Here is a 24,562-nt window from a genome sequence, read left to right on the forward strand (position 1 = left end):
GGACTCAAGTGATTTACAAGATTCAAGTAACTAGAGGGAAAACATACATGCCTCTATCAAACAGGCCGACTAAAAGAGCACCGTTCGGCAGTGAAGTCACACTGAGTATTAGGGTATTTTGGCGAGCATCGGATAAACAGAATGTGTGTACCGGCAGTTTAGCACAGTGTTGTCGCGTTTCGCAGTCGGCGGCCATGAGGCGGGAGGCACGTCCGACCAAGGAGATTTTATTCACAGACACGCGGATATAAAAGGGCTCAGATCATACGGCATCATACCTGCTTAAAGAAGCCGAATCTAGACGTACATCACATATAACGAAAAACTTGATTTGAAACACACGATATAACATTCGTGATAGCGCTAAAATTCCTCACTGACGCAGCAACTATCAAATCTAGGCCATTATCTTTGACCTCAGAGGAAGTGCAATGCACAAAGCCCAGCGTTCCAGATCCACTCATGCATTAGTAACACGTTGTGCGTTTGGCCTTGGGTTATGTTTATTTACGCATGGGCGTGATCTCACCAGTAAAACCTGATGCTTAGCATTTGTCCTGTCGTTTCGTTGCTTTGTGCCCTTATGTTAACACGTTGGTTCTAGAACAGCGGTCATTTGTCGCTCGCATCCAGAAGGTAGACTGTTCGTGTAAATCACAGGTCATCTCTTTGCTGCGCACAAACCAAATATGTCGTTGTCGTTATTTCAGTGTTCTTCTGATACACATAAAGGCTTTAGTTTCCTCGCACTGCGATAACTGGGAAACAAAACTGCTTTTAACGGTCGAGCTTATTAGCAGGCACAGGCTGAGGACTTTCGCTGGTTCTTCGCAGCATCGCCCTCTGTCATGCAAGTATTAAACGACCGTCTTTTGTAATCTCTCACCCCTGTATTCCCCGTCCCTATTTCACAGGTGTGGGCGCTCATTTTGATTTTCCTGTTTCTGCTGAGCATCGTCATGGCCTTCCTGGATGTGACATCTCGCCGAATGCGTGGAACCAGAGCAGTAGGCACCGAATCCTGGAGCCAGCACTTCTGGATGCTCTTCGAGAATATGTTTTGCGAAGGTGGGCCGTAAAGGGGCAGTGCGCTGTCAATTTCACTACGTTCACTGCCCTCTCCAAGGGGCTGAAATCGAGCGCGAAAGGATCTTCGCGTCCACTTGTTTATTGCGGCAATCTGCAAAATGGTGAAGCCTAGGCAAGCAAGGTCGTTAATGTAAATTGGGAAAAGAAAGGTGCCTATTGATGAGCCTTTATGGCGGCGAGTGCGAACTGGCCTGAAATGAAATTCGAAGTTTTTAGAGTGCATGACGTTCTGGCTGGGGTGGAAAAGAAGGAAGTCAAGCTTGTTGAGAATTAAGGTTAACATGGAGTGGGCTCCCGTTTCGTCCTTTTAGTTCCTTCTTTCGTCCCTGTCTTTTCACGCCGCTTAATTTGGATCAACTGGATCGCCAAAGAGTACTAATCAAGAATGTTTAGACCAAGCTCTGTTCGGCTTAATTTCTATTGTAACAGCTTACAGCTCTTTTTTTATTGGGGGGTGGGGGACGTGGGGGGGGGGGGGGGGGGTTAAAACACTGAAGAAAGATGATTAAGCCTTTGAACTCCGGTCAAGAATTAGGATCACCTTTTTTAGTGAAACACCTATAGTGCGTTCCGCATAGGATCACTTTACATGGGCCATGCTGCCCAGGTGAAAAGATCAATTAGCCCAGAGAAACACAGGACTGCGTGAGTAAAAAAAACTTCGGTCATTTCGTGTGCCACATGCAGTCCCATGAACTGCCACCAAATGACATTGGGTGGTAGAGGTCCGGAGCAAATAGAATAATGAGTAGTACATGCATTTATTATGGCATCCACAGAAAGTTTTTTTCTGGCGAAAGCTCGTGAGAAAGCTCGTGGGAAGAACAGCGACTTCTGGTCGCCCAGGCGGGTCGACATTCTCGGCCAGTAAATTATGGCCGAATAAAGGTCTACTACTACTACCACTACTACAACTACTACTAATACTACTAAGATGTAACACAATCAGCTTCCACTGGATTTCAGAGCACCACAGTCCATGTCTTCACAAGTTTTGAGGAGATATACGCTACACCAATATATACCGATATACCGATATCTCCGCAGATCTCCCATCGGCAAGTTTGCATTTTTTTTAGAATAACGCTCGTGCTTTTTCTAAAATCTTCGCCACTGGTTTTCTATGGCAGCCTCTACTTCTAGAAGCAACCGATGAAAAACTTTAAAAGAAAGATTTTGCTACATCGGATGACTGGACCGTCACATTCAATATTCCTAAGAATACCTTAAAATATTTCAGAGCTGCCTCACAAATAAAATTCATCTGCCAGGATCCTGCACTTCGTTACGAAATACGACTATGAACTAAGCTGGGACGCGTGGTCACATAGCCAAATTTAGCGCAACCTCACGATCAACAAAACACTACATCAAGCTTTCACAAAATCAAAGCTGCGGTACATGAAATGCAGTCTTATCAAAGCAATGCTACCGCACATGTGCGCTCCGTACAATTAGCTTCAATAAACTTCAGCGTTTAATTACTCCTTCCACGTTTCAAGTCCCCCTCTTTAGAACTGTTAAATGTGCGACATCACACAATAAGAACTCACCCAGATATCTCTCATTAAGCACTGTCGAAAACATCATGAGCAAACAATCAACGTGACCTCATGGAAAGGCCGTTGTCGGAAACATCATGAGCAAACAATCAACGTGACCTCATGGAAAGGCCACTGTCGGAAACATCATGAGTAAACAATCAACGCGACCTCATGGAAAGGCCACAGCAGGCTGAAGCGTCTGCCCGATGCGACGATACGACACACCGTTCAACTCCGCTCATTGAAAATATGCCCCCTTGAATGCGCAGTACATGCCGTGTATCTTCGAGAGGAAAATATGCCACACTTAATGAGACCAACCGCTCTTGCAGCGTCTACAGAGATCCCTGAGAGGGCAGTGCTGCGGATGGTGAGCGCCGCCTGGTGGTTGGCCATCGTGGTTCTGATGAACGCCTTCTCAGGGCAGATGCGCGCCTGCCTCTTGGTGAAAAACGAGCTCGAGAGAGTCAACACGCTGAAGGACATTGCTGCGAGACCTCACCTCAAGGTTTACACCCTCAAGAACACCGTTGCCACCCGATCCTTGGAGGTAACGGCACGCATTGTTGGTACCGGATGGTGGTCTGAAAGCGAAGCACGAGGCAGCTACATTAGGAGATTGTCGACTAGCGTGCTCTAGGGAATAGGGATAGGAGAAAACGCGGAGTGGACAGAGTGGACTCGTCCTTCCGGTGTACACCCTCCTCCCTTCATTTTGGTGACGCGAGTGATGGGGGTTCTTTTGAACGGGAACGCTACTGGTTTTTGTCTGCACTGGGATCACAATGTGCGACAGGGCTGCTTCCACGTTTCGTGTGAGCCATCTCCTTCTCCGTTCACTCATACAGCACAAGAACTTCGTGTTGCCACATATTTTCAGCAGGGCTCGCACTTAGGTCAGCGTGTGCGGTGTGCTTGGCGTACTATTGGCGTTACGGGGGGTTATAACGAAGTTGCGTTCGGCTAGTTTTTGATTTTTTTTTGTCTTCTAACAGAGTTATCTCAGACACGCGAAAAATAGTTGAGGGCTGAACGAATAATAGTTTCCGCAATGTTGCCAGCGGCATGGGTGAATTTTGTTATTTCGCAATACCTTTTTTGCCTTTCTTACACGATTATTTGCGAAAGAGATATGGGCACCTCCCGGCAAGTCTGCGTTGCTTCACGTTTTTTTCTTAAATGTTTCCTTGAGCACTTTACTTTTAATACTTTTTAGGTTGCTGCCCGAAACTAATATCTCCTAGCCGAACGCACCGATGGCTCATTCCTCAGAAAACCCGCGAAATGCTGTTGGAAACAGAGCCGAGCTCGCACTAAGCCTCTCGCTTCGCCGCTCAAGAAAGCGCCAAACTACCGGTATCGGCGAAACCAGGAAAATGGGCGCGCTTCGAGGGCAAGGAGCGGCGGGGCGCATATACCAGGTGTGCAAGCTAAAGTAACCAAGATTTTAAAAAAGATGGAATCTCCTAGCCCTGTTAAACTAACTGAGCGCGGTCGAGGACAACGTGGCCCAGAGTTCGGTGTTATTTGGTTCTCTAAATTTAATTTTAAGTGGAGACTAGTTCACATTTTACCCCGCCGCTTCTGGAATAAAGCGCCAATTGAGAAATACTAGACCTCGATGAGAAGGGTATATGCTTGGGCTTGTTGGTGCATATTTGAAACGTAAAAACCGTAGCGCAAAGAGACGAGGACACAGAAAGAACGACAACACACGGCGCTATAACACAGCGCCGTGTGTTGTCGTTCTTTCTGTGTCCTCGTCTCTTTGCGCTACGGTTTTTACCTCGATGAGATTCAGCTGGCTGAAATGTTTGCACCAAGGTGCCATTTGCGTAGCTTTTTTTACCGGCTCAACTATGAGACTCTAGGATGCATATAGGCCGCATCTATGCTCCATTGACTCAGGCAGCGCCTGTAAGCGCAACTATGTGTAGAAAAGAAGAAAAGGTTACGCGGCACGTTGAATACAAAGAACTGAGGTTGTTAGGCTACTTCAGCTGCATGGTCACAAATGTTTAAAGAGATGCGAAAGGAGACGTCAAAGTCCGTCTGGACGGATAGGTTAGCGGCACGTGATAGGAGATATCTCAGTTTTGCAGCAAAGAAGCTTTTATAAGCCGTCAAAGTGACTAAAAGCGAAGTACATTTTGCTAGGATTCATTTAACTGCGGCTGGTAATGAGGAACGCTATTTCGCAGTCAATGGGCATTTACCCGTCAAAATAAGAGGAAAGTCGCGCGGGCAGCATAGCCAAGAATGCGAAGCCTCATAATTAAACTGCGCAAAACAGGCGATGGAAAAAAAATGGTTAGACGCAAAAGAGAGCGAAGGAAGGAAGGGAAAACTTTATTTACACTAATGGTTTTTCCTGCGGTTTGGGGGCATCTTCAGAGACGTCTTGGTTCTACCCCCAGGAGCCTTCTCTGTCGAAGTCGTCCGCCTCTAATCAGTGGTCGGTTGCCCTCAGTCCAGGGCTCCGCTGGCCACTGCCGCCCGTTGAGCTCGCTGTACCAGACCTTGTTGGTCTTCGCAGCGGTCGCTGGACAGCAGAGTCTCCCACTGCTCCGCACTCGGGTTTTGCATTTTGGAGACCACGTCTATGTTTTGGCAGGCCCATGTGATGTGGTATAGTGTAGGTTTTTCGTCGCACCAGGGACATTTGTTCGTGTATATCGTAGGGTGCATTTTGTTTAGTATATGTAGGTTTGGGAAAGAGCCTGTTTGTAATTGTCTCCAAGTGACAGCTTCCTCTCTGCTGAGAGATTTGTGCGGTGGGGGATATCGCATTCTTCTGCCTCTATAGTTTTGTAGTATGGCCGAGTATTCCCTGGGTGCTGGCGCGAGTTCCGCGGTCTCGTCGGAAGCTCGGAAAGTAATGTATCCTCGAGCTATCCTGTCGGCCTCTCGGTTCCCTGCCACCCCCGTGTGCCCCGTTACCCACACAATTTTGTGTCGGATCTTGTCGTTTTGTTCTTCCCGGTTTTTAATTCTGTCACTCGCTGCGAGGAGTATACGGAGCGCGTGACGACCTATCCTGCCATTCATGTAATTTCGGCAGGCTGTTTGAGAGTCCGTAAGTATTGTTAGTGACCGCCCGGTTCTATAGCCCTCCGCCACCGCTAGAGCAACGGCTACTTCCTCGGACTCTGCGCAAAATATTTCGCCTCGCATACCGTCCATTGAAGCTGCGTGAGGCCGTTGTGGTACACAGCATGTACAGAATAGCAAGCTCTGAACGACATTCAGGCTCTCTGTAAAGCGGTTTCGTTTTCACTTCAGCCGTAGAAATGGCAACTTCCTGCAGACTGCGGGCGTTATGAGACTACGGAGTGATTGTTTCTTCACGCGCGCATGTATGTCCGTCATCGAAGTGCGAGCATGGGATCTATGTTTTCTGTGTAGAGGAGAGGCGAGTGTGTTTTGAAATATACTGAAAAATATCCAAGAACACCCATCACCTGTCATGTGGCCCACTTAAGAAAAAAACAAAGATGTCCAGGCTTAGCTTGGTTAAGCCAAGAATGCGTCGCATATTGCGCGGTCTTTTTGCGCGAGGTATTGCTTGGCGACACTCGATTTTCTCAGCAGCTTTTCCTCCGTGACGTATGGATGGATGGATAGGAGCGCCCCCTTTGAAACGGGGCGGTGGCAACCGCCACTATGCTCAGCCGTTGTTTTTTTTTTCGTTTTTTTTTTGTTTCTCTTCTTTTTTCTTTTTATTGTGTTTGCAATTCTCACCAAGAATCGCCATCATCTTTACCTACGCTTTTTCTTCCGGCTGTCGTGACGTCACGTCATGTGGTTTGGTGACTGCCCGGCCGCGCCCAAGGGCTGAACTGAGTGATTTCAATATGCTACGCAAAAAACTGGTTGGCGGTCTGGCATTGGTGCAAAAGCAATATTTTGCAGGTGGAGACCACCGCCACGTAACTAAAAGCACGATTGAGGTGTCCACAGAGTAAGGGAGCAGGTTATGCGCGTCCTCAACTTTTTCATCGTCAATGCCAATTTACCCAATGTACCCCGGCGGCCTATGCTCCAATGTCGCGTTTCTGCAGCAAAGTTGTTTTCAACGCCAACACGTATTGCTCTAGTGCTTTGTTTCTGCCACAACGTTTTCCACGTCAACGCATGCAGCGCTCATTTCTCGGTCACTACCACCACATAACTCAGAAAGCGAATTTTAAGGCGAAAGCTTTTAATGATCATCGTTGTCGACAGAAGGTTGTCAGCAGAGGTGTCACGCTCTTCAAGTCAGACCAGAAAGGAATCTTTGTGCACGATGTGATTCGAACCACCATCCTTTTGTTCCGCAGCCGAGCGTGCTAATGGCTACGCTACTTCCTGCCAACGCATATGTATTTCCCCTTGTCTAAGACGCTGGAGAGTGTTTGCAGAAAGGCGTCGAATCAGACGGATGCCTCCCAAACGCCCTCTAGGGCCTCCAGCATTTAAGATTCACAAACAATTGTGTACTTAACATCTTAACCACACATCAGTGACACAAGCAGCTGCACCGCGCTAAACGCTTTCGCCTCACCGCACTTTAGGTCAGCAAAGTTCCCCCCTGAATTTTTTTAGCTTTAGAGTAGCAACACTTGACGAATACCGAGAGTGTGCTGCAGTTTTTGGCAGTGGCCAGAGAAGCTGGTCTGTTCACGGCGCCGCGGGTTCGACTCCCAGTCGCGACAATGTTTTATTTATTTTTGGTTTGCCCGAGGTAACCCTCAGGGTCAAGCTTCAAACAAACCGGTGAGCGCGTTTGAGCTCGTGAAATAGTTATTTCGCACTAAAAATCTCCTAGCGCAGGTTATCCTACATGCTCTACGCACGGTGGAGGCACGCAAGGCGAGTTCTTATCTCCTTTTATTCGAATGTCATTTTTCTACGGTGAAGCCATTGCTCACATATTTGATGTGCAGCTAACATAGTGTTAACCGTACAAACGCTTCGGAGAGAAAAGCGTTCAACCAGCTGATGTATGTTCGTAAAGATTATGCGCGCATTCCCTGCCCACAGCTGCCGCCGGTTTGCGACTGACTACAGTTGGGCGGTGGGTATCCTCATTCATTTCCGCATGCCACCCACAAGAAGCTATTCGCGATTGTAGAAATCGTAACCACCGAAGCAGAGTCGATCACAAGAGTCGCGGCCATCCTACGTATTGAGCAGTTACAGCGCAGTCGACAAACACGCGAAAATCGACGGAAGAGCGCGCTGTTTTATGAGCAATGCGCGTGCAAGTTTTACTCGGGTGTTCCCCAGGAATAATCTACTGGTCTTGTTTAGCTCGATATTTTCGTTTAGTGTCCGTCAAACATGATTATCAACTCCGGCGTAGATAATAGAATCAATGTCCCTTAGCGGGGAAGGCACTGCACAATAAAACACCGCAATTAACGCACATGCTGGTTCCGTATATCGAGTGCCCTATACTGAAAGGTTCCATACGAGTTGCTCGAATAGGATTATGGGAATTTGTAGTCCATATGATATAGAGAAATATGCAGGCATCCAAACGTTTTTTTGTATAGAGTCCATAAGTTTTCTTTACAGTTTATTTCAAGTAACTTCCATAATACGAGCATGACATCATATCGAGCCGTAAGGCTTCCAAACGCGCTCTCTATAATGTCCATACCCTCCATACTGACTCCATATAATCCATATGAAAATATATAAAATTATGGGACTCGCCTTATGGAAACTTTCACTACAGTAGGCTGCGCAGTCACAATATAAGCGTGCCTCTAATGCTCAGACATGCGTGTAAAAAGGTTTAGCGTCAAACTTGTATTCAAGAGTCAACAACCACAATAAGGTCTTCACACTGTCGCCTTCTCACTAAGACCTTCACATTGCCTTCCCTTCTTTTTTGACCAACGTGACGCAGTCTTCTCAAGGCGCCGCCGAGAAAAAAGTGTGGAGCATGATTCGTCGCGACAAAAGCGACCTGAACGGCCTTCTCCACTTCCCGGAAGAGATGCTCCTCGAGATCATACAGGAGAAAGCAGTGGTCATACATGCAAATACGGTTTCACAAACCGAGGTAAGCTCTTGTCTACTCCCGCTTTGTCTAATCTTTTCTTTTGGTTTCTCAGCCGTTGGACATCAAAAAAGCACCCATTAGAAGAGAAAAAAGCTGAAGCTCAAGCGCGAGACTGAATATTACTCTAAAACTCTAGTAGACAGTTGGAAGATGCGTTCCTCAGGAATAAACTTGTGCACTAAGAAGTCCCGTCCGAGCGCACCCTTCTTTGCTTGCGCCGCCTTTTCTTGTGAGACAGCATGTCCACGGATTGTGACCACTGGTGAACGGTACTGTTCAATTGTAAACCGCGTAAAGGCACTGTTTAAAACAGCCCGATGGTACACGAGACGGACAAAAGGGGGTAGGAGAGAGTCGTTCACAAAAGCAGAGAGACCACTCTAAGTAACGCCTAATGTCTGCTAAAAGGCCAGGCCTACAGACATGTTAATAAATATTCACGAGTAAATGCTTAGGACTTACCGCAAAGTCGGCGGCGCCCAAGCTGCTAATCTCCGGGCGCACCTCTTACTTCACCTCAGTCCAGAGCTCTATGGCACGGCGTACCATATACCATACAATATCTTACCATATAATGAGGATATATATTGCTACGCTCATTCGCTCAGCGTGTCGTGCCTGCTCGGATTCTTAGGAGTGTATAATCCTTTCTGGGAGTCGTATACCAGGTGTTTCAGGGAATACTTTAAGTAATTCTAAAAAATAGGTTTCTGAGGCTAAAATATGAATTTTTATGCGTAGTTATTACCAGTGTTGGCGGACATCGGAAAACCGGTGAATAATTTTAAGTAGTAAGCTGGTTAACTAGTTTTTAATACTTAACATTTTACCTATTAGAGTATAGGCGCATTGATGCAATTAGAGATTTGTAGCCGGTCGTTAGTAATAGCCATATCAGTTTTTTTAGAATTTAGAAAACGCGCTTACCCGTGGTGCTCTAGCTCAACAAAATTTGGCTTTTCTGACTACTTACGTACGCTGGAAAGGTTGCTTTGTCCTGTATGCTTTTCGAACGCGCATGTATTTTGGCACGATATGTCGAAATCTTGTCGAGCCACAGCGGTGAGAATAATCGCGTTATCGAAATTCTAAAAACTGATCTCGCTATTACTAACGACCGGCTACAAATCTCTATTGCAGCCAAGTTCTTAGCTGAGATAATTAAAAAGTTAATTATCAGAAATTAGGTAACCAGCTTACTATTAAAGACAATTCACCGGCTTCCCGGTGTCCACCAACATTGCTAATACTACGCCGCAAAAGCCATATTTTTGCACTAAGAAGCCTGCATTTTTGAAAATTACTTAGTCTTCCCTGAAACACCAGTTTTATGCTTGTCTGGAAGCTCCTGAGCGCTTTACCTTTCTCCGGATCCTTCCTGTGTCTTACAATTATCGACCTGAATGTTTCTCATAGCACGTTCTAAAACAACACCTTACCCTTGAACGGCGTTCATCAGGTATCTGAAAGAGAAACTGTTTTTTGTTCACTTTGACCACAGGCAGGCAAGTTCTGCAGTGAGGGCGAAATCGGAGAATTTTACTTCGGTACTGAAACCATGTATTCGCTCCTCTTTGGGGCCTACATCAGCCGTCATGTGAATGCGACACTTCGAAAACGCATCAAGAGAATGTAAGGCTCTTTCCTTGATATTTCCTACTAGTGATTTGAGTATTCACGAGTTGTTTTTTCCTACCCAGTTGTCAACACACAAACGTGGATGCTAACGAAAAGAGTTTAGCTTAAGTTAAGAACAACGCAACGAGCTATGGAAAGAAAAACAATAGGTGTAACGATGAGAGACCGGAAGTGTGCAGAGTGTGCGAAGGAACAAACGCGGCTTAAAGACATCCTAGTCGAAGTCGAGGAAGAAATGGGCTTCGGCATGGCATGTAATGCGAAGGCAATATAAGAGATTGTCATTAAGGTTAACGGAGTGGATACCAAGAGAAGGCAAGCGTAGCAGGAGGCGGCAGAAAGTTAGGTGGTCGGATGAGATTGAGAAGTTTGCGGGGATACGCTAGCCGCAGTTGGCAAAGGACAGGGTTAATTGGAGTGACATGGGAGAGGCCTTTGCCCTCAGTGGGCGTAGTCAGACTGATGATGATGATGACCTCGCGCCATCTCTCTCCCAGTACGACTGCTCTGCGGGAGTCAGGAATCTTCCATCACAAGTATGACATGGCTCTCCCTCCATTGGATCGCTGCCGGAACATCGAAGGAAAAGAAGATCTCACGTTGAAGGACATGGGTTCTGTGTTCTACGTGTACGCCGCCTTCACCGTGGCCAGCATCCTCGTCTTCATGGCGGAGATGATCGCAGGCTACTTCACTCGTCACGCCGGTCGCTCACGACGTGCACCGCGAACGTAGAGGGGCTTTCTTGCTCTGCCGGTTCCACTACACTTAGTGCACGGCCATTTGAAGTCGCCTTGAGCGAGCTTTTCACCACTACCCCGGAAATGTTGTTGATTGCACAGGCGTGCCGGGCACATGTCACTCCATTCTAGTACCCACTCGTCACACTGTTTTCGTTGAGTGTAAAAAGGAAAGAGCATTTTGCGAAGTTATTGCGTAAATGAATTCTTGTTCATCAATCGTTACCTTTTGTTGATGTTCTCCAAAGGGGACTTGCAGCATAAAATAAATAGTTTCGCTTCATGCCAAGGGCCCAAGCTAACGACCGTGCTTCGGCCCTGCATTTGTTACGGGCACGCAGGTTGGCGTTGACAAAACTTTCGAAGCAGTTGGCAATTAAACATTTTTTGTCAGGAGGCTGACACAGTTACAGTTGCAAGAATAAGATTGTCTCGTGGCTTTAAAATTTATCTGTATGCCGTTTAAAAGGTTAAAGAGAGCTTTTCAGCAAAGCGACAGATGTTTGTCAATTCTGCACAATATAAATTTATATTTATAAATATTTTTATGAATTGCTGTCATTCCACTTGAAACATGACCCTACTTGTCAACAATGTCCTGTGCCCGGCGATGGCTGTTTTCTTACTACCATTTTCGCCATTTTCGGAATTTTCAGAACGAATGAGGTACTCCATTTGGAGCAAAAATGTTCGCTATAACTCCAAAAAGTAAGATTAGTCCCGAGATGTGGGACTATCTTTCTCATTCTCCTTTTTAGTGCGCACCACTAGACGGGGCACCAGCGAAAAAGCCGTGACGTGCAGACGAAGTGTCGAGTAACTCGGGAAAGCTCGAGTAAGCTCGGAAGAGCGTAGCAACAGGCGCAGTCAGTGAAAAGATGGCGTCGCGTCAGCTGCAGCCGAGTGGAGAGGGGGTCTGAACATGAAGACTGAGAAACATGTTTTCGCGCACTAGCAGCTGCCAGAAAGAAGAGGCAAAGGATCAAATCGGCGAAGTAGCATGCAGTGCACCAATAGGTAAATTATGGATGAAGCCGGTCCTTCCGGAGATTCTGAAGCCAAACGACATGCACAACTTGCTGAACAGCAACGCAAAGAAGAGAGCGCGAATTTGAGTCAACCGATCCAGTAGCTATAGCCAGGCGGTAAGCTGCAGCAGAGCGGGGAAGAGAGGTTTCACATAGCTAAATATATTGACACGGGTATTATCCCTCCATCTGTTATGATAGCGCAAGCAAAACTTTCGCTCCTTGAAGGTACTTAACTTTGCTCCGTGCCTGAAGTCCTTACTGCGATTACTGTCCTCTTGCGCGACGGTAGTAACATTTCATTTTCATTGTGTCTTTGCTTTTTGCGCTTGCGTGTTGCTGTGTATCCCAATAAACTTTCAGTTGAGGGTGAGTGCTTGTGTAGTGATGTCTTCTTCGTCGTTTCCATTTTGTGATCATTAATCGTGAGAATAGTACTACAATGCTAAACGCGATGCGGAAACAGTTGAAGAGCGAGAAAGAAGAGGCCAATGATGAAGGTGCTGTGGAAACGTGCAGTAAAGAGGCGAGTACAGGCGGCTTCAGAGGCTGCCCGAACAGAGAGACGGACGAGTCGAATAGCAACGAACAGTTAGGGTGACCTATCGCAAGAGAGCTGAGGAACGACTCTAGGAACATTTGGGTGCAACTCGATTTAGCATGCTTGTAAAAAGCTGAACAAAGTCAAACAAGTCCAAACATGCCAGCGCTCTCAAGTCGCTTTCAGCGTCACCAGGTAATCCGGGAGCCATATTTTTTTAAAACTGAAGTCTTATCGGCGCTGGTGTGCGTGGAGACGAAATAAAAATATAGGTACGGGCGGGCTCTGAAAACTGGTGTGGAGATGGAGTGATTAAGAAGCATATGCTTTTCGATAATGGCACGAAATTTTGTGAGATGTAAAAGCGCGTCCAAATGACCATTTTGCACTGTTTTTATCGCACAGCTCGAGTGCACTTCTTGCCAAAATTTCCTATAAAGTGAGAATTTACTAATTGGTCTTCGAGGCTTAAATTAGTTTCAACGCCCGCCTTTCTAAACCTTTCTCTCTCGACGTCTTCGATCATGCTTTGCAATTCGGCTCTTATCGACGGGATTCTATCATCAAATCAGATATTGCTAACCTTTGCTAGCTTTTATCCCCAAGTACAGGCCATTTTTTTGCCTGAATACCTTATGTGAACAGGCAGAGAGCAGTACTGGGAAGAGAGAGTGTCTCCTTGTCTGATATTCCTCCTGATTGCTATTTTATCACTCCTCCTGTGAAGGAATAAGGTCGCTGTTTCGAGTACCTTCATATATAGTTAATATACAACCCCGCACCAAAGGGAAAGGAAAACGGAGACCACGAAGGGAAAGTACATTTCACGTGAGAAGAATCCCGGGACAAGGGAAAGAAAACTAAAAAAAATGTGCGGAAGGAGCGACTGGGGAAGGAAAAGATCTCAAAAATAGATGATACAGGAGCAGACCAGAAGGTAAAAATAGTCAGAAAGAAAAATATAAAAGCGGAAAGCAGCCAGAAACAGTCTTTATAAAGCACTGTCAAGGCAGGCGTGCTTAAAACCCCATGGACTAAACGACTGCTGCCCGCCACCTTCCGTCCGCGTTCCCTCAGTGTTTCACCCTCCCATTGCCGAACACCGGTCACGTGCCGGGCACAGTTCGCCACAATCGCGCTGCAAAACACTACTAGTGGCGCATGCAGGCATCCCTCTCCCCGCATCATTAGTGCCGTTTCTAGATTAGCCGCGTGATCGCGAAGTTGTGCTGCTGCCATTTTGATTACAGCACAGGTGAAACTGACGACAAGCGACGCGCCGTCCGTCTGTCCGCCCAAAATATTCACAAAACGCGGGAGAATAGCAGACAACAGCGCGAACGATCTCTCGCTTCCAGGGTCCTGCGCGAGCGGAGAACATTCAGTTCCTGGCAGCGCACACAAAAGATAGGGGCAGAAAGAAATACACCGCAAAGCGCTGTGGGATGAGAAGGAAAGTGCTTATTAAGCTAAAAATGCTTATTAAGCAAGAAGAAAGTGCTTATTAAGCAAGATGAACTGCTGGGCTAGTAGGCTTTACGCGATTCAATACCTTGCGCACGAGCGACGTTTCCCAGGTTAGCCGCCAATATGGACGCTGGGGGAACCGTGGCTACCCGCCGTGGCGGCTCACTGGTTAGGGCGCTCCGCTACTGAGCCGGAATTCCAAGGTTCGAAGCCGGCCGCGGCGGCCGTGTTTCGATGGAGGTGAAACGCAAAGCCGCCCGTGTGCTGTGCGATGTCAGTGCAGGTTAAAGATTCCCAGGTGGCTGCAATTATTAAGGCGAAAGCCTTTAATGCCTCATACTGTCGTGACCAAGGAATGTTGGTGGTGGTGGTGAAAAACATTTATCGTGCAATAAATTTTTACACTGGATTCCCGTAGATGCGCAGTTCTATCTGGGGGTCACTGGGGAGGGGCTTCAGCTGCAGGAGTTACGATTTATTTGGAGAACAACGGAGGCCTGTGTTTGCTAAATGAGGGGTGGTGATGTCTATGGCAGATTGCAGGATGTCCTGGGCTGTTACAAGGGATCCTCCCGTTGCCCAGAGGGTTATATCATCTGCGTATATGGCTATGTGGAGCCCTGGGATAGCAGCAAGGGCCTTTGCCAGTGGCGCTAGGGCAATGTTAAAAAGTAAAGGTGATAGAACCGCCCCTTGTGGGGTACCCCGGTTAGGCAGGGGGAAAGGCTGGGAGGCAATATCCCCAAGGTGGAGTTCTGCCGTGCGTCACTGAAGGAGGGCCCGAATATATTGCCATATGTGGGTGCCGCATCTAGTCCTTGCTGGACTTTCAGGATGTCACTGGATACAAACCAACATTATACCATACCACATGGGCATGCCAGAAAATAGACAAGCTATCCATATTTGAAAACCCGAGTGCGGAGCAGTGGGAGAGGATGCTATCCAGCGACATCCTGAAAGTCCAACAAGGACTAGTAAGGCGTGCACGCAGGGCAGCTACCCTCAGCGGAGCCCTGGACTAGGGGAACCGACCCTGATGATAAGATGGAAGACTCCATCTGAAGCCGCAAAAAATAATATTGTAAGATAGAGCAAATAAACGTTTCCCACCACCACCGTGGTGGCTAATGTCGTGAGGATATGGTGTGGCTTATCGTGTCGAAAGCCTTATGGATAACCAGGGACCGACCGACCGACCGACCGACCGACCGACCGACCGACCGACCGACCGACCGACCGACCGACCGACCGACCGACCGACCGACCGACCGACCGACCGACCGACCGACCGACCGACCGACTGACTGACTGACACAGAAGGATAGAAAAAGATGCCCAGGCTTAGCTTGGTTAAGCCAGAAATGAGTTGCATATTGCGCGGTCTTTTTACGCGAGGTTTCTCACTCGGTTTCTCACTCGATTTTCTCAGGAGCTTTTCCTCCGTGACGTATGGATGGATGGATGGATAGATGGATGGATGGATGGATAGGAGCGCCCCCTTTGAAACGGGGCGGTGGCAACCGCCACCATGCTCAGCCGTCTTTTTTTTTCTTTTTTTTACGTGGTTTGGTGACGTCACGTCACGTGGTTTGGTGGCTGCTCGGCCGCGCCCAAGGGCTGAACTGAGTGATTGCAATATGCTACGCATAAAAAGGAAAACTGCACGGGCCTGCCGACTGGCTGCAGCTGAGCCACCACCGCTGCCACGTGCAGACAGAAGAGAATTGAAAGATGTGATAGCAATAGAGAGAAAGAAAAGACACGCGTCGCAGTAACCGCGTCCGCCGAAGCGGAGACGCTGGTTGCAACAGATACTCCTAGTCTATTGTGTTTTGCATGCTTTCCTTTTTCCTACTGACGACGTACCGAGCCTGGCTGGCTTCCTACAAGGTCAACGATAAACTAATGTGGTTAATGAAAATGTTCCCGTAAAATCTGATAAACGTAACTAGAAGTGCTGCAAAGGATTCGACTTTATCCTCGCATTATCAACATGGTTAGCTTCGCTAAGGAAGGTTAGGGTACTCGAGGATATAGATGTTGCTGGTGACGTTGAAGCGATTTGCAGTCGGATCGGCATCACAGACCCTATGCGATGCGTGCAGTATGCACTCGTGGCCCGTCCTAGCGAAACCGCTTGCGGCAGTATAGTGCTACTGCTGTTGGCGAAGGCTAAGAACATAGAGGCTACAAACTTGACGATCGTTATCATTTGATGTTCGCAGTATTCAAATGGTATGAAAAGAATGTGTAGTTTTAGAATCACTGCAGTGCTGAAGCGTTCAATAAATACAATGGCTGCTCAGTGTTCTTACGCAACATTTCACTCATATGCTGATATTTTGCAGCTATAGACAACAAGAATCGAACCAGAGTGGCAGACGCATTTTCTGGCCGCAAATAATATTGAAGAATAATGTATTTTGTTCTTCCCCGAAGCTGCATCTCGACCTGTCCGGCATTCTGTATTGAAGGCTTCTTGACTGACTTGTACGCGCATGCTCGTGCTGTCTATTACCCGCTTGGAGATGCCAGCAATTTGACATGCTCGTTATTTTCTGGTTTGTGTTTACATTGCTGTAATGTGCTCCTTTTATTGCGAAAGCAATACTGCTAGCACTTTTCTGCCTCGGTGGAGGTCGTTCCTTCGCTCCGGCGCGGCTGCGGCGCACGACCACGTGACAGCGTGACGTCACGACCAGAGGAGAGAAGGGGCCCCAACCAGCGCCATCAGTGTCTAGGTGGCTTTGCCCCAACTCGTCTCCTCGGCCGTAGTCGTTCCTTCGCTCGGCGCGGCGGCTACCACGTGACGGCCTCCTCGGCCCGCCGCGTGAGGGCGCTCGCTAGGAGAGGATAAACGGGGCGCCGCAGGCGCGCTCCGCTTAGTCATGTCTGAGGAGTTGTAGAAGGCGTCGCTGGAGCGACGTGCCGTGCCGAGGATACAGATGAAGAAAGCAAAGAGCGGTTGGCTAAGTAACGCTCCTATGCCGCAGAATGGCGAGCCCGGCGGCGTTCTACAAGTTATCTTTCAGTCGCAACAACAAGGCATCGTGCCGAACGGGTGGTGGCGTTCCTCCCTCCCTTTACGGTGCGGTTAGGGTGTCCACCGAGATGACAGAGAATTACTGCGCCATTTCCTTTCCTCAAAAAGCCGGTAGCCACGCGTGACCTAGAGACGCGGCGCACTGCGTTCCAAGACTCTTTCAGTCGTAGCGCAGCGGCGGCCGGTAGCCATGCGTGACCTGTAGACGCGGCGCACTGCGTTCCTTCAGTTGGAGGCGCTGCGCGCTTTCGCAACCTACCAGGCTTAACCAAAGCTAAGCCCCCGCCAATTTTTTAAGGCGAAAGCCTTTAATGCCTCATACTGTCGTAAGCAGGCGCGTCGGCAGGAGTGTCGACAGAGGCGTCGGCAGCCGTGTCGACAGACGCGTCGGCAGCCGTGTCGACAGACGCGTCGGCAGGTTCGTCCGCCTTTCGGCATCACTGCTTAAAAGGCTCAAGGTTCCAGCATGAATAAAGGCGCATCTAGCGAATGCATGGGCTTCATAAATAAAATAAAAGGAGTAAAGTCAAGAAAAGGAAAATAAAAAAATAAAAATAAGAAAATAAACAAAAATAAAAACAAAATAAAGATAAGGTGTGAAAATAAAAATAAAAAAGAATAAAATTAAGAAAACGAGCAAAAAATAAATAAAAAAGAATATGAAAAATAAAGAAGTAAATAAAAACAAACACTGGCCAGGAAACGCTTTCGCCTTGCAGCACTTTAGAGAGCCAAAGTGCCCCCTGAATTTTTTTTCCTCTTTCCAGGCACATGCTTGTTGAGTGCGTTTTGGCTTCATCAAGCGTAGCAGCTGACCGTTCAGTGTTGCTCTTGTGCGGCTGTTATGTCAACATCGTCCTTTTATTATACATGTAAAATGAGCTACGAGGGTCCTCGTTACACTTTCCGCAATTGCAGGAAAGGCTCAGACGCGCAAATAACAAGCCTCTGCTTTCGCCGTTTTCAAACGCAGAGTGTAAGTCGGTTATAGCGAGATTTGGGCGGCACCGCATGGCCGAGCGGCGCCTTATGAAAGAAATGGGGTCCCGCAACGCTGCAAGACCAATTCACGTTGCTCGTATGAGCCGAAATAGTAAGCTTTGTGCATCGATCTGAAGTACGGTATTAAGCATTTTATTATTCCCCTTGCCGATCAAATGATGGCTATTCCCATTGTCGATCAAAAAGCAGGACACAAGAAAATATATAACGCTTTGAACGAAACCGCGTCAAGTTGTTTTCACTAGGATTATGTGGTGTTTAAGAATGAATAACCTTATCCGACATGTTTTAGAGGGAAGTTAATTATTGAGCCTGTCCTGATGGTATTCAGATCCATTTGTCATACGTAACCGGTGTAAGCAATTGGTTGTTTAAGTTGAATACTGTGGCACAGAGCCTGTTTGCTTAATACTCGGGAGAGTACAAGTGTTTGCTTTGAGATACACATCCGCATAGAAACATGACTATTCCAGGATTCAACTAGACGCGCGAAACGCGTACATCGTAGGGAACAAGCGTGATGTGTTCGCTGTTTGTAGGATGAAGTGATAGAGCTATACGTGTAAGAAACATTCATCTGTATTCCCTTTTGACTCGTTGAGCGTGGTCTGATTGTGAAACCCATAACGGCAGGAAGCTTAACAAGCTGGGGTAAGCGGTGTGCTGTGGCTGTATTCTATATAGATCTATTATCGATTTTGCGTGATGGATATAGTTGGTCCTATATTGCCAACCGACCAATGTTTGTTTGGCAATCAGACCTCATTGTTGGCTGCATATAGCAGCCAACAAAGGCTGGTATTGGCTGCATATAGCAGCCAATACTAGCCAACACTGAGGTCCGATTGCCAGCCAGCCATTGGTCGGGTTGCTTCCCACAGAGGCTCGCAAACCGCGGCTATGTCACCAAAAAACAGTGACCAGTGCCGTAGGGTTTGTTGGCTGCATATCGCAGGCAATAGCAACCAATGGCCGTAGATTTTTGGTGTTTTTAGTTTGGCCATTTCGTTTATCAATTTATTACTGTTTTTATTTATTTTCAACCCGTTTTATTTATTCATTCATTTATTTCTTCCACAGAAAACTACACGCCAAATGGCATTTCTTCAAAAAGCAAAGGTGTCAATTACAAGGCTAATCTGAACGAACAAACGTAGCGTTTAAAACAGGACACAGAAAGATGAGGACAGGACGGGGCTACATGTTTTACGGGGCTACATGTTACGGGGCTACAGGACGGGGCTACATGTTTTAAACGCTACGTTTGTTCGTTCAGATTATGTATGACCAACTGGCCCCACAGTGTACTCTGTTAATTACAAGGCTAATGCAAGATTTTGGCCAAGATTTTGGCTCTCGGCACGAGAAGAAGTGAAGAGCGTTAAAAAGCTTTCTGATTGTGCTGCTTAGTATTCAACCTTCCAAGCTGTGCTGTGGCGTACATGTTCAATATTCCCAGGTGACTGAAAATAATTGGAACGATTCCGCTACAGCGTCCCTAATAGCCCCATGCAGATTCGGGACGTTGAGCCCCCACATGCCTCCCGCCTATATCTAGGGTGCATTAAACACGCAAAGTGGAGTTAAATACTGAAGTATTATTATGAGGAAGTCAAATATTCGGATAAACAGCCTGTAACAGAAGCAGCGATTCGCCATCCCAGGTGACGTTTTGGAAGTTGCAAGGGAGTACGTCTATCGAGACCAAGCACTGACTGTCAATCAAGGGCACAAAAAATACCAGAACAAGATTACGTTATAGCGCAATTGACAAAGACATCGAGGTTATGAATACCTTACCACATCTCCTGAACAGAAAGTAGTAGCATGTGTTTTACAGAACTTATCTATTGCGCCGAAATCTGTACGTCATGAAAACAGTTCTCATTAAGTTGAGGCGATCGTAGCCACCTATGGATAGCAAAATTACAGTGGTCGCTTTAGAAGAGTGGAACTAAAGAGCGTGGATCAAGAAACACACTCGCGTTGACGATATCGTACCGCTAACAAAGAGAAGTAAATGTAATCGAGATGTGCTTGTAATCCTAGGAAGAGATAACTGCTGCTGTCCTGTGGGAGTAGATTGGATTCCGATGGAAACGAACTGAAAAAGATTGGTTCTCAAAAGTAACCGAGCAACGTATTTTGTTTCTCATCCGCATAACGGAGGTTCTACAGGACCCCTAAAGACCGAAAGGTGTCAATAAGGCGAGGATAAGGGTTCAGCTTACTTTACATAGAATCAGGACTTAAGGGCTGCCATAAGGGCTTTGCTACGCGGCTAAGAAACGAACCACTGTTGCCTGGTTACTTTTGTCAAAGAGGGTACCTATCCCTGTGCGGCAGCAGGATTCGAACCAATCACCTCCTGCAGGCGAGGAGGATCACCAAGCCACTATGCACCCATCACCTCAATCCCTCCGTCCCTCTTTTTCGCTCGCTTTCAATCGTTCTCCTCTGCCCTAAAAGTGGAGAGCGAACTTACTTCGCTCTCACCTTTGCCGCCTATCAACCAATGCAGGTGGTATGTGGCGCCGCCTACGACGATGGCGCGAAACTGAGGGACCAGCTTCTAATAGCTAACGCTCTCAAATTTTGACAGCGGTATTGCAGTCAACTTTGAGGCTAAACAAATTCTGACAACCTCTCACGCTTTCCAGAAACTGCGTGCCTGTGAAGCACCCAGAGCAACGCCCACCTGTTCACGTGACTGTATGAAGTAGGTATGAAGTGACCTCCTCTGCGCCAACCGGGCTCGAGAAGGGAACCCCGGTGAACACACACAGCGAAAACTTCAGATTTTTTTTCTCTACTTCGTTGTCTTCTACATCATTGGCAATAAAATTTTTACGACGCTTACCTTACGCTTAATGGTTATATGCGATACTGCCCCTTCTACATTCCTCAACGTTGCGGAATCTTTTAGTCTGAAGCTTTCAAACAAGATTTTTTGCCTGCTTGAAGAGCTTCCCAGTTTCGTGCCTAGAAAAGTATCTCCTGATGCCAGTCCTTAGACTTCGTTGTTTAAAGTATGATACCACTTCTCAAGCGAAATTTGGAATTTGTACAAAGATTTCACTATGCAAAGCCAGCTGAGTACGCCAGTATCCAATTCCAGAAACTTCTTGCGTAGTTTCTGGCCGGTTTCTGCCCGGTATCCGTCTCCCTGACCGTCCCATCGATGTCGCCCACAACTGTGGAATCCGGCGTACCTCTTTTGTTCACCAGCTACTGGACACCTTAATAAAACTTTTTCACAAACCTCGCCCCCGTGACTGGATGTCAGTTATAAAAGTGCACTGCCTTTCAAACCTTTACCTTTTTTACCTTTACTAAAATTCATCACGAATAGCAGCGCACATTTGTTAATTGTGAGGAAGTCATCGAAACAGCCAGGTAAAGTTCTATACATAACGACTCCAACGCCTTACCAATAAAATATAATTGCTCCGCTTGCACGCCGCAATCAGCTTGTTAACCTTCCTAGCCTCGTTATTCTTTACAGCATTCGATGGGATGGTTTAAACCTCCTTAAGCAGCCAATCTTGAGCCACAAGGTAACTTTGTCTACTCAACTACTATGCTTTGCGCATTTCTAAAGAAGGAAATGGAGCTGACCCTTTTTTTTTACTGCGGATACAAATATTGCAGTGCTCGATGCAAAAACACCGAAGACGCTGTACACCGTGGCCATGTTTTGAATACTGCGCTCATTGCATTTGACTTGCAGAATTCGGACGTCAATGCAGATATGTACCTCTAATGCAAGCACCACTGCAGCCTTAAGCAAACCCTTCTCATGGCTATGCAGATATGTGTCCCTAATGTAAACACCTCTGCAGCCTTAGGTAAATCCGTGATGTGAAAGAAATCAAATACTAGGACGAATAATTATTTACCTTTTTGGCACAACCACGAGGAAATTGGTCTATTGCATTCGACGCGCAATTAATCAGGTTCCTCGAGAGATGTTAATAAAGTGCTCCATTCATAGGGGTTGTTTGCAAGCTTTCCAAAACAGGTGGACCGGCGAATGCTAAAAAACTTCATTTGCGTTCATTCCCTCACGACACCTACCTGGCTCAACATACCCCAAATTACAGAAAAAATAGAGAGCAGTACTCTTTTCCGGGCGTCAACTAGTAAAGCTTTCCTGTGTTAGTTGTGGAAGTAAATCAATAATTTCGTACCCGAAGTTAGCACCTTTTTTTCCTATATTCCTATATAAGGACTGTGCAGCTTTAAGGTGCAGGTCTAATCAAGGTAGACTCGCCCATCGCTGAGGAACTTCCAGCAAAAGTGACAGCAACCACAATGGCTTGTCATCTACGAGTGGGCGTCCTTCCGGTAAGCACGGACAAAACACATGGTTTAACACCATATAGCAAAAATTTAACCACGTAAGATTTCTCAACCGTGAACTTTATATCACAAACTCTGAATAAGATATTTTTACAGCCCATCGCATCCTTCGCATGTGTGCACTCTGATCTAGAGGCGATCATCAGTACTAATTTCTCTTACGTAAGTAAGAAACACAAAAGTTAATAAAAATAAAGTTATATTCAAGAGCACCGACAGCGGTTTCTTTTAGAGTGGACACCTCATCTTATAAGACACAGAAAAAAAATTATATACTAATGACTGCTAAATTTGGGCCCTCGGAGACCTTTGCAGCGTAGGCAGCCACGTGGAAACGACAGCGGCACCCAAGTAGGGCAAAGTTCTTTCATTTGAACTTCGCAGCAGTGGGAAAAAAACTCGATAAATCATTAAACCCTAATCTTTCTCAGCCTCATTTTACGCCGCCTGCAAGGACATAAAAACAATCTTGTCAGGAAGCATTCTGCGCACAAGAATGTCACGGTGCAGAAGGCAAAAACCTCTGGCATTTTAATACGCCAAGGTCTCCTTCGTAAAAACGCACCAAGTAGTGCCGTCCAAGGGTATGTACACCCCCCGTCAAAAGTATACGGCCCAAGGGGTTTGCTTGTGAGGCCTGCTGCATGCCTAGTTATGCATCCTCAGCGACCGTAACCTCTCGAACAATAAATGGCGTCGAGTCCTCAATCCTCCCAAGCTTTGGACAGCTAGATGTGGCAGAGAGCCCCGCTAGACAGCTTAGAAGCAAACCCCTTGGGCTGTATACTTTTGACGGGGACTGTACGTGTCGGCCTCGCCGTCGTCTTAGGGTGCCGCGTTTTGCACGGTATACCCGTCATGTTGCGAAAATATCTTCTTGGGCACAAATATACCTTTCCTCCGGCTGTTTCCATGTACACAGATAACAGGGCGGGTAGAAGCAAATGCATTGCCCAGACTACTGCTTACCTCAACTTGTATGTTTCTGAATGCATGGTGCAAATGTTTCCTGGCTCCTCGGCACAACATATTTCATAAATTCAACGGATACTGCGCCTGCATTTTCAAGTAATGCTCCAGCGCGAGTGCATAACTAGTAATCGGTTCACTATCACACAATAACCTTCTCCAGAAGCCTGAGTAATTATGCCGTGAAGGGTAAACTCAGAGTGCAGGACGAGTTCGCTCTGACTATTGTCATTAACATAGTCTTCTCTCGTGAGGAAGTTTGTTAGTTTTAACTAAGTCGACGTAGTCAGGGTTCCCTTCGTCCACTGGGATGACTTGTTCCCAAGGTAAGGTCGCAATGACACATCTAAGCGGGGGCTTACCTTCGCCATTAGTGATAGGCTACAGTTTTGCATAATTTCCTAATTTCTAATTAGCACACTCAAAACTACTCATGCACGTATTAGTGCATGTCTTCAAGATGCTTCACAAAATAAAATACCACAACGCATTCACTAGTTCCACATTATTTAAATCTTAAACAGTGAGCCTTCGTCGCCTATGCGTAGCGCATCCCTCTCGCAATCCGAAGGACATGTGTTCTATTCCCACCCTCCAGCTACATTAACCCAATTTTCTTTCCAACTCAATTACTACCCTTTGGTTACAGTAACCTTCTTCTTAAATTTCTGTTTATCCGAACACTTTTGGCGTCTTCCTGAATTTTAATAATTCTTTGTTCCTTCGGAATTTTGCGATCACGGCCAACGAGACCAACACCGTCGCAGGCTCTTCTGCAACACTGCACTCTTAACACCGTTGCGTTAAAATTGTTGCAAACTCGACTACTTTGTACAAGCTGTACCGAAGCCAACAATATAAGGCGGCATCTACCCACAGTGATAAAAGTTTCACTGCCAGCCAATAGAATCAGGACACCAGGAAAGTGGCATTATTTCGCGTAAATGTTGCTGTAACTCCTTGCTGCTTTGGCTGTGAAAACATCAACACCATGCGATGTTTCGCCACTGATAGTCTACTTAAAATGCGAATGTATGTACGAGTGGTGTGTCCAGTATATGCGCGTGAAAGCCTAACGCTGACC

At 46.8% G+C, this 24,562-nt stretch overlaps 1 protein-coding gene across 2 annotated transcripts in view; it reads left to right on the plus strand.

Moving 5' to 3' along the window:
• Positions 1-11,168, plus strand: part of LOC149359734 (glutamate receptor ionotropic, delta-2-like) — a 39,932-nt gene extending 28,764 nt beyond the window's left edge. For both annotated transcript variants that reach the window (XM_089571861.1, XM_089571860.1), the window contains exons 3-7: positions 915-1,068; positions 2,966-3,183; positions 8,530-8,685; positions 10,187-10,317; positions 10,821-11,168. In XM_089571861.1, the coding sequence (XP_089427987.1) occupies positions 915-1,068; positions 2,966-3,183; positions 8,530-8,685; positions 10,187-10,317; positions 10,821-11,058 (897 nt within the window). In that variant the 3' untranslated portion in view covers positions 11,059-11,168. The remainder of the gene's footprint in view (positions 1-914; positions 1,069-2,965; positions 3,184-8,529; positions 8,686-10,186; positions 10,318-10,820) is intronic.
• Positions 11,169-24,562: the final 13,394 nt, after the last annotated feature.

Source organism: Amblyomma mixtum, chromosome 2, assembly GCF_055824585.1.
Source record: "Amblyomma mixtum isolate Tamu chromosome 2, ASM5582458v1, whole genome shotgun sequence".
Lineage (NCBI taxonomy): Eukaryota > Metazoa > Arthropoda > Arachnida > Ixodida > Ixodidae > Amblyomma > Amblyomma mixtum.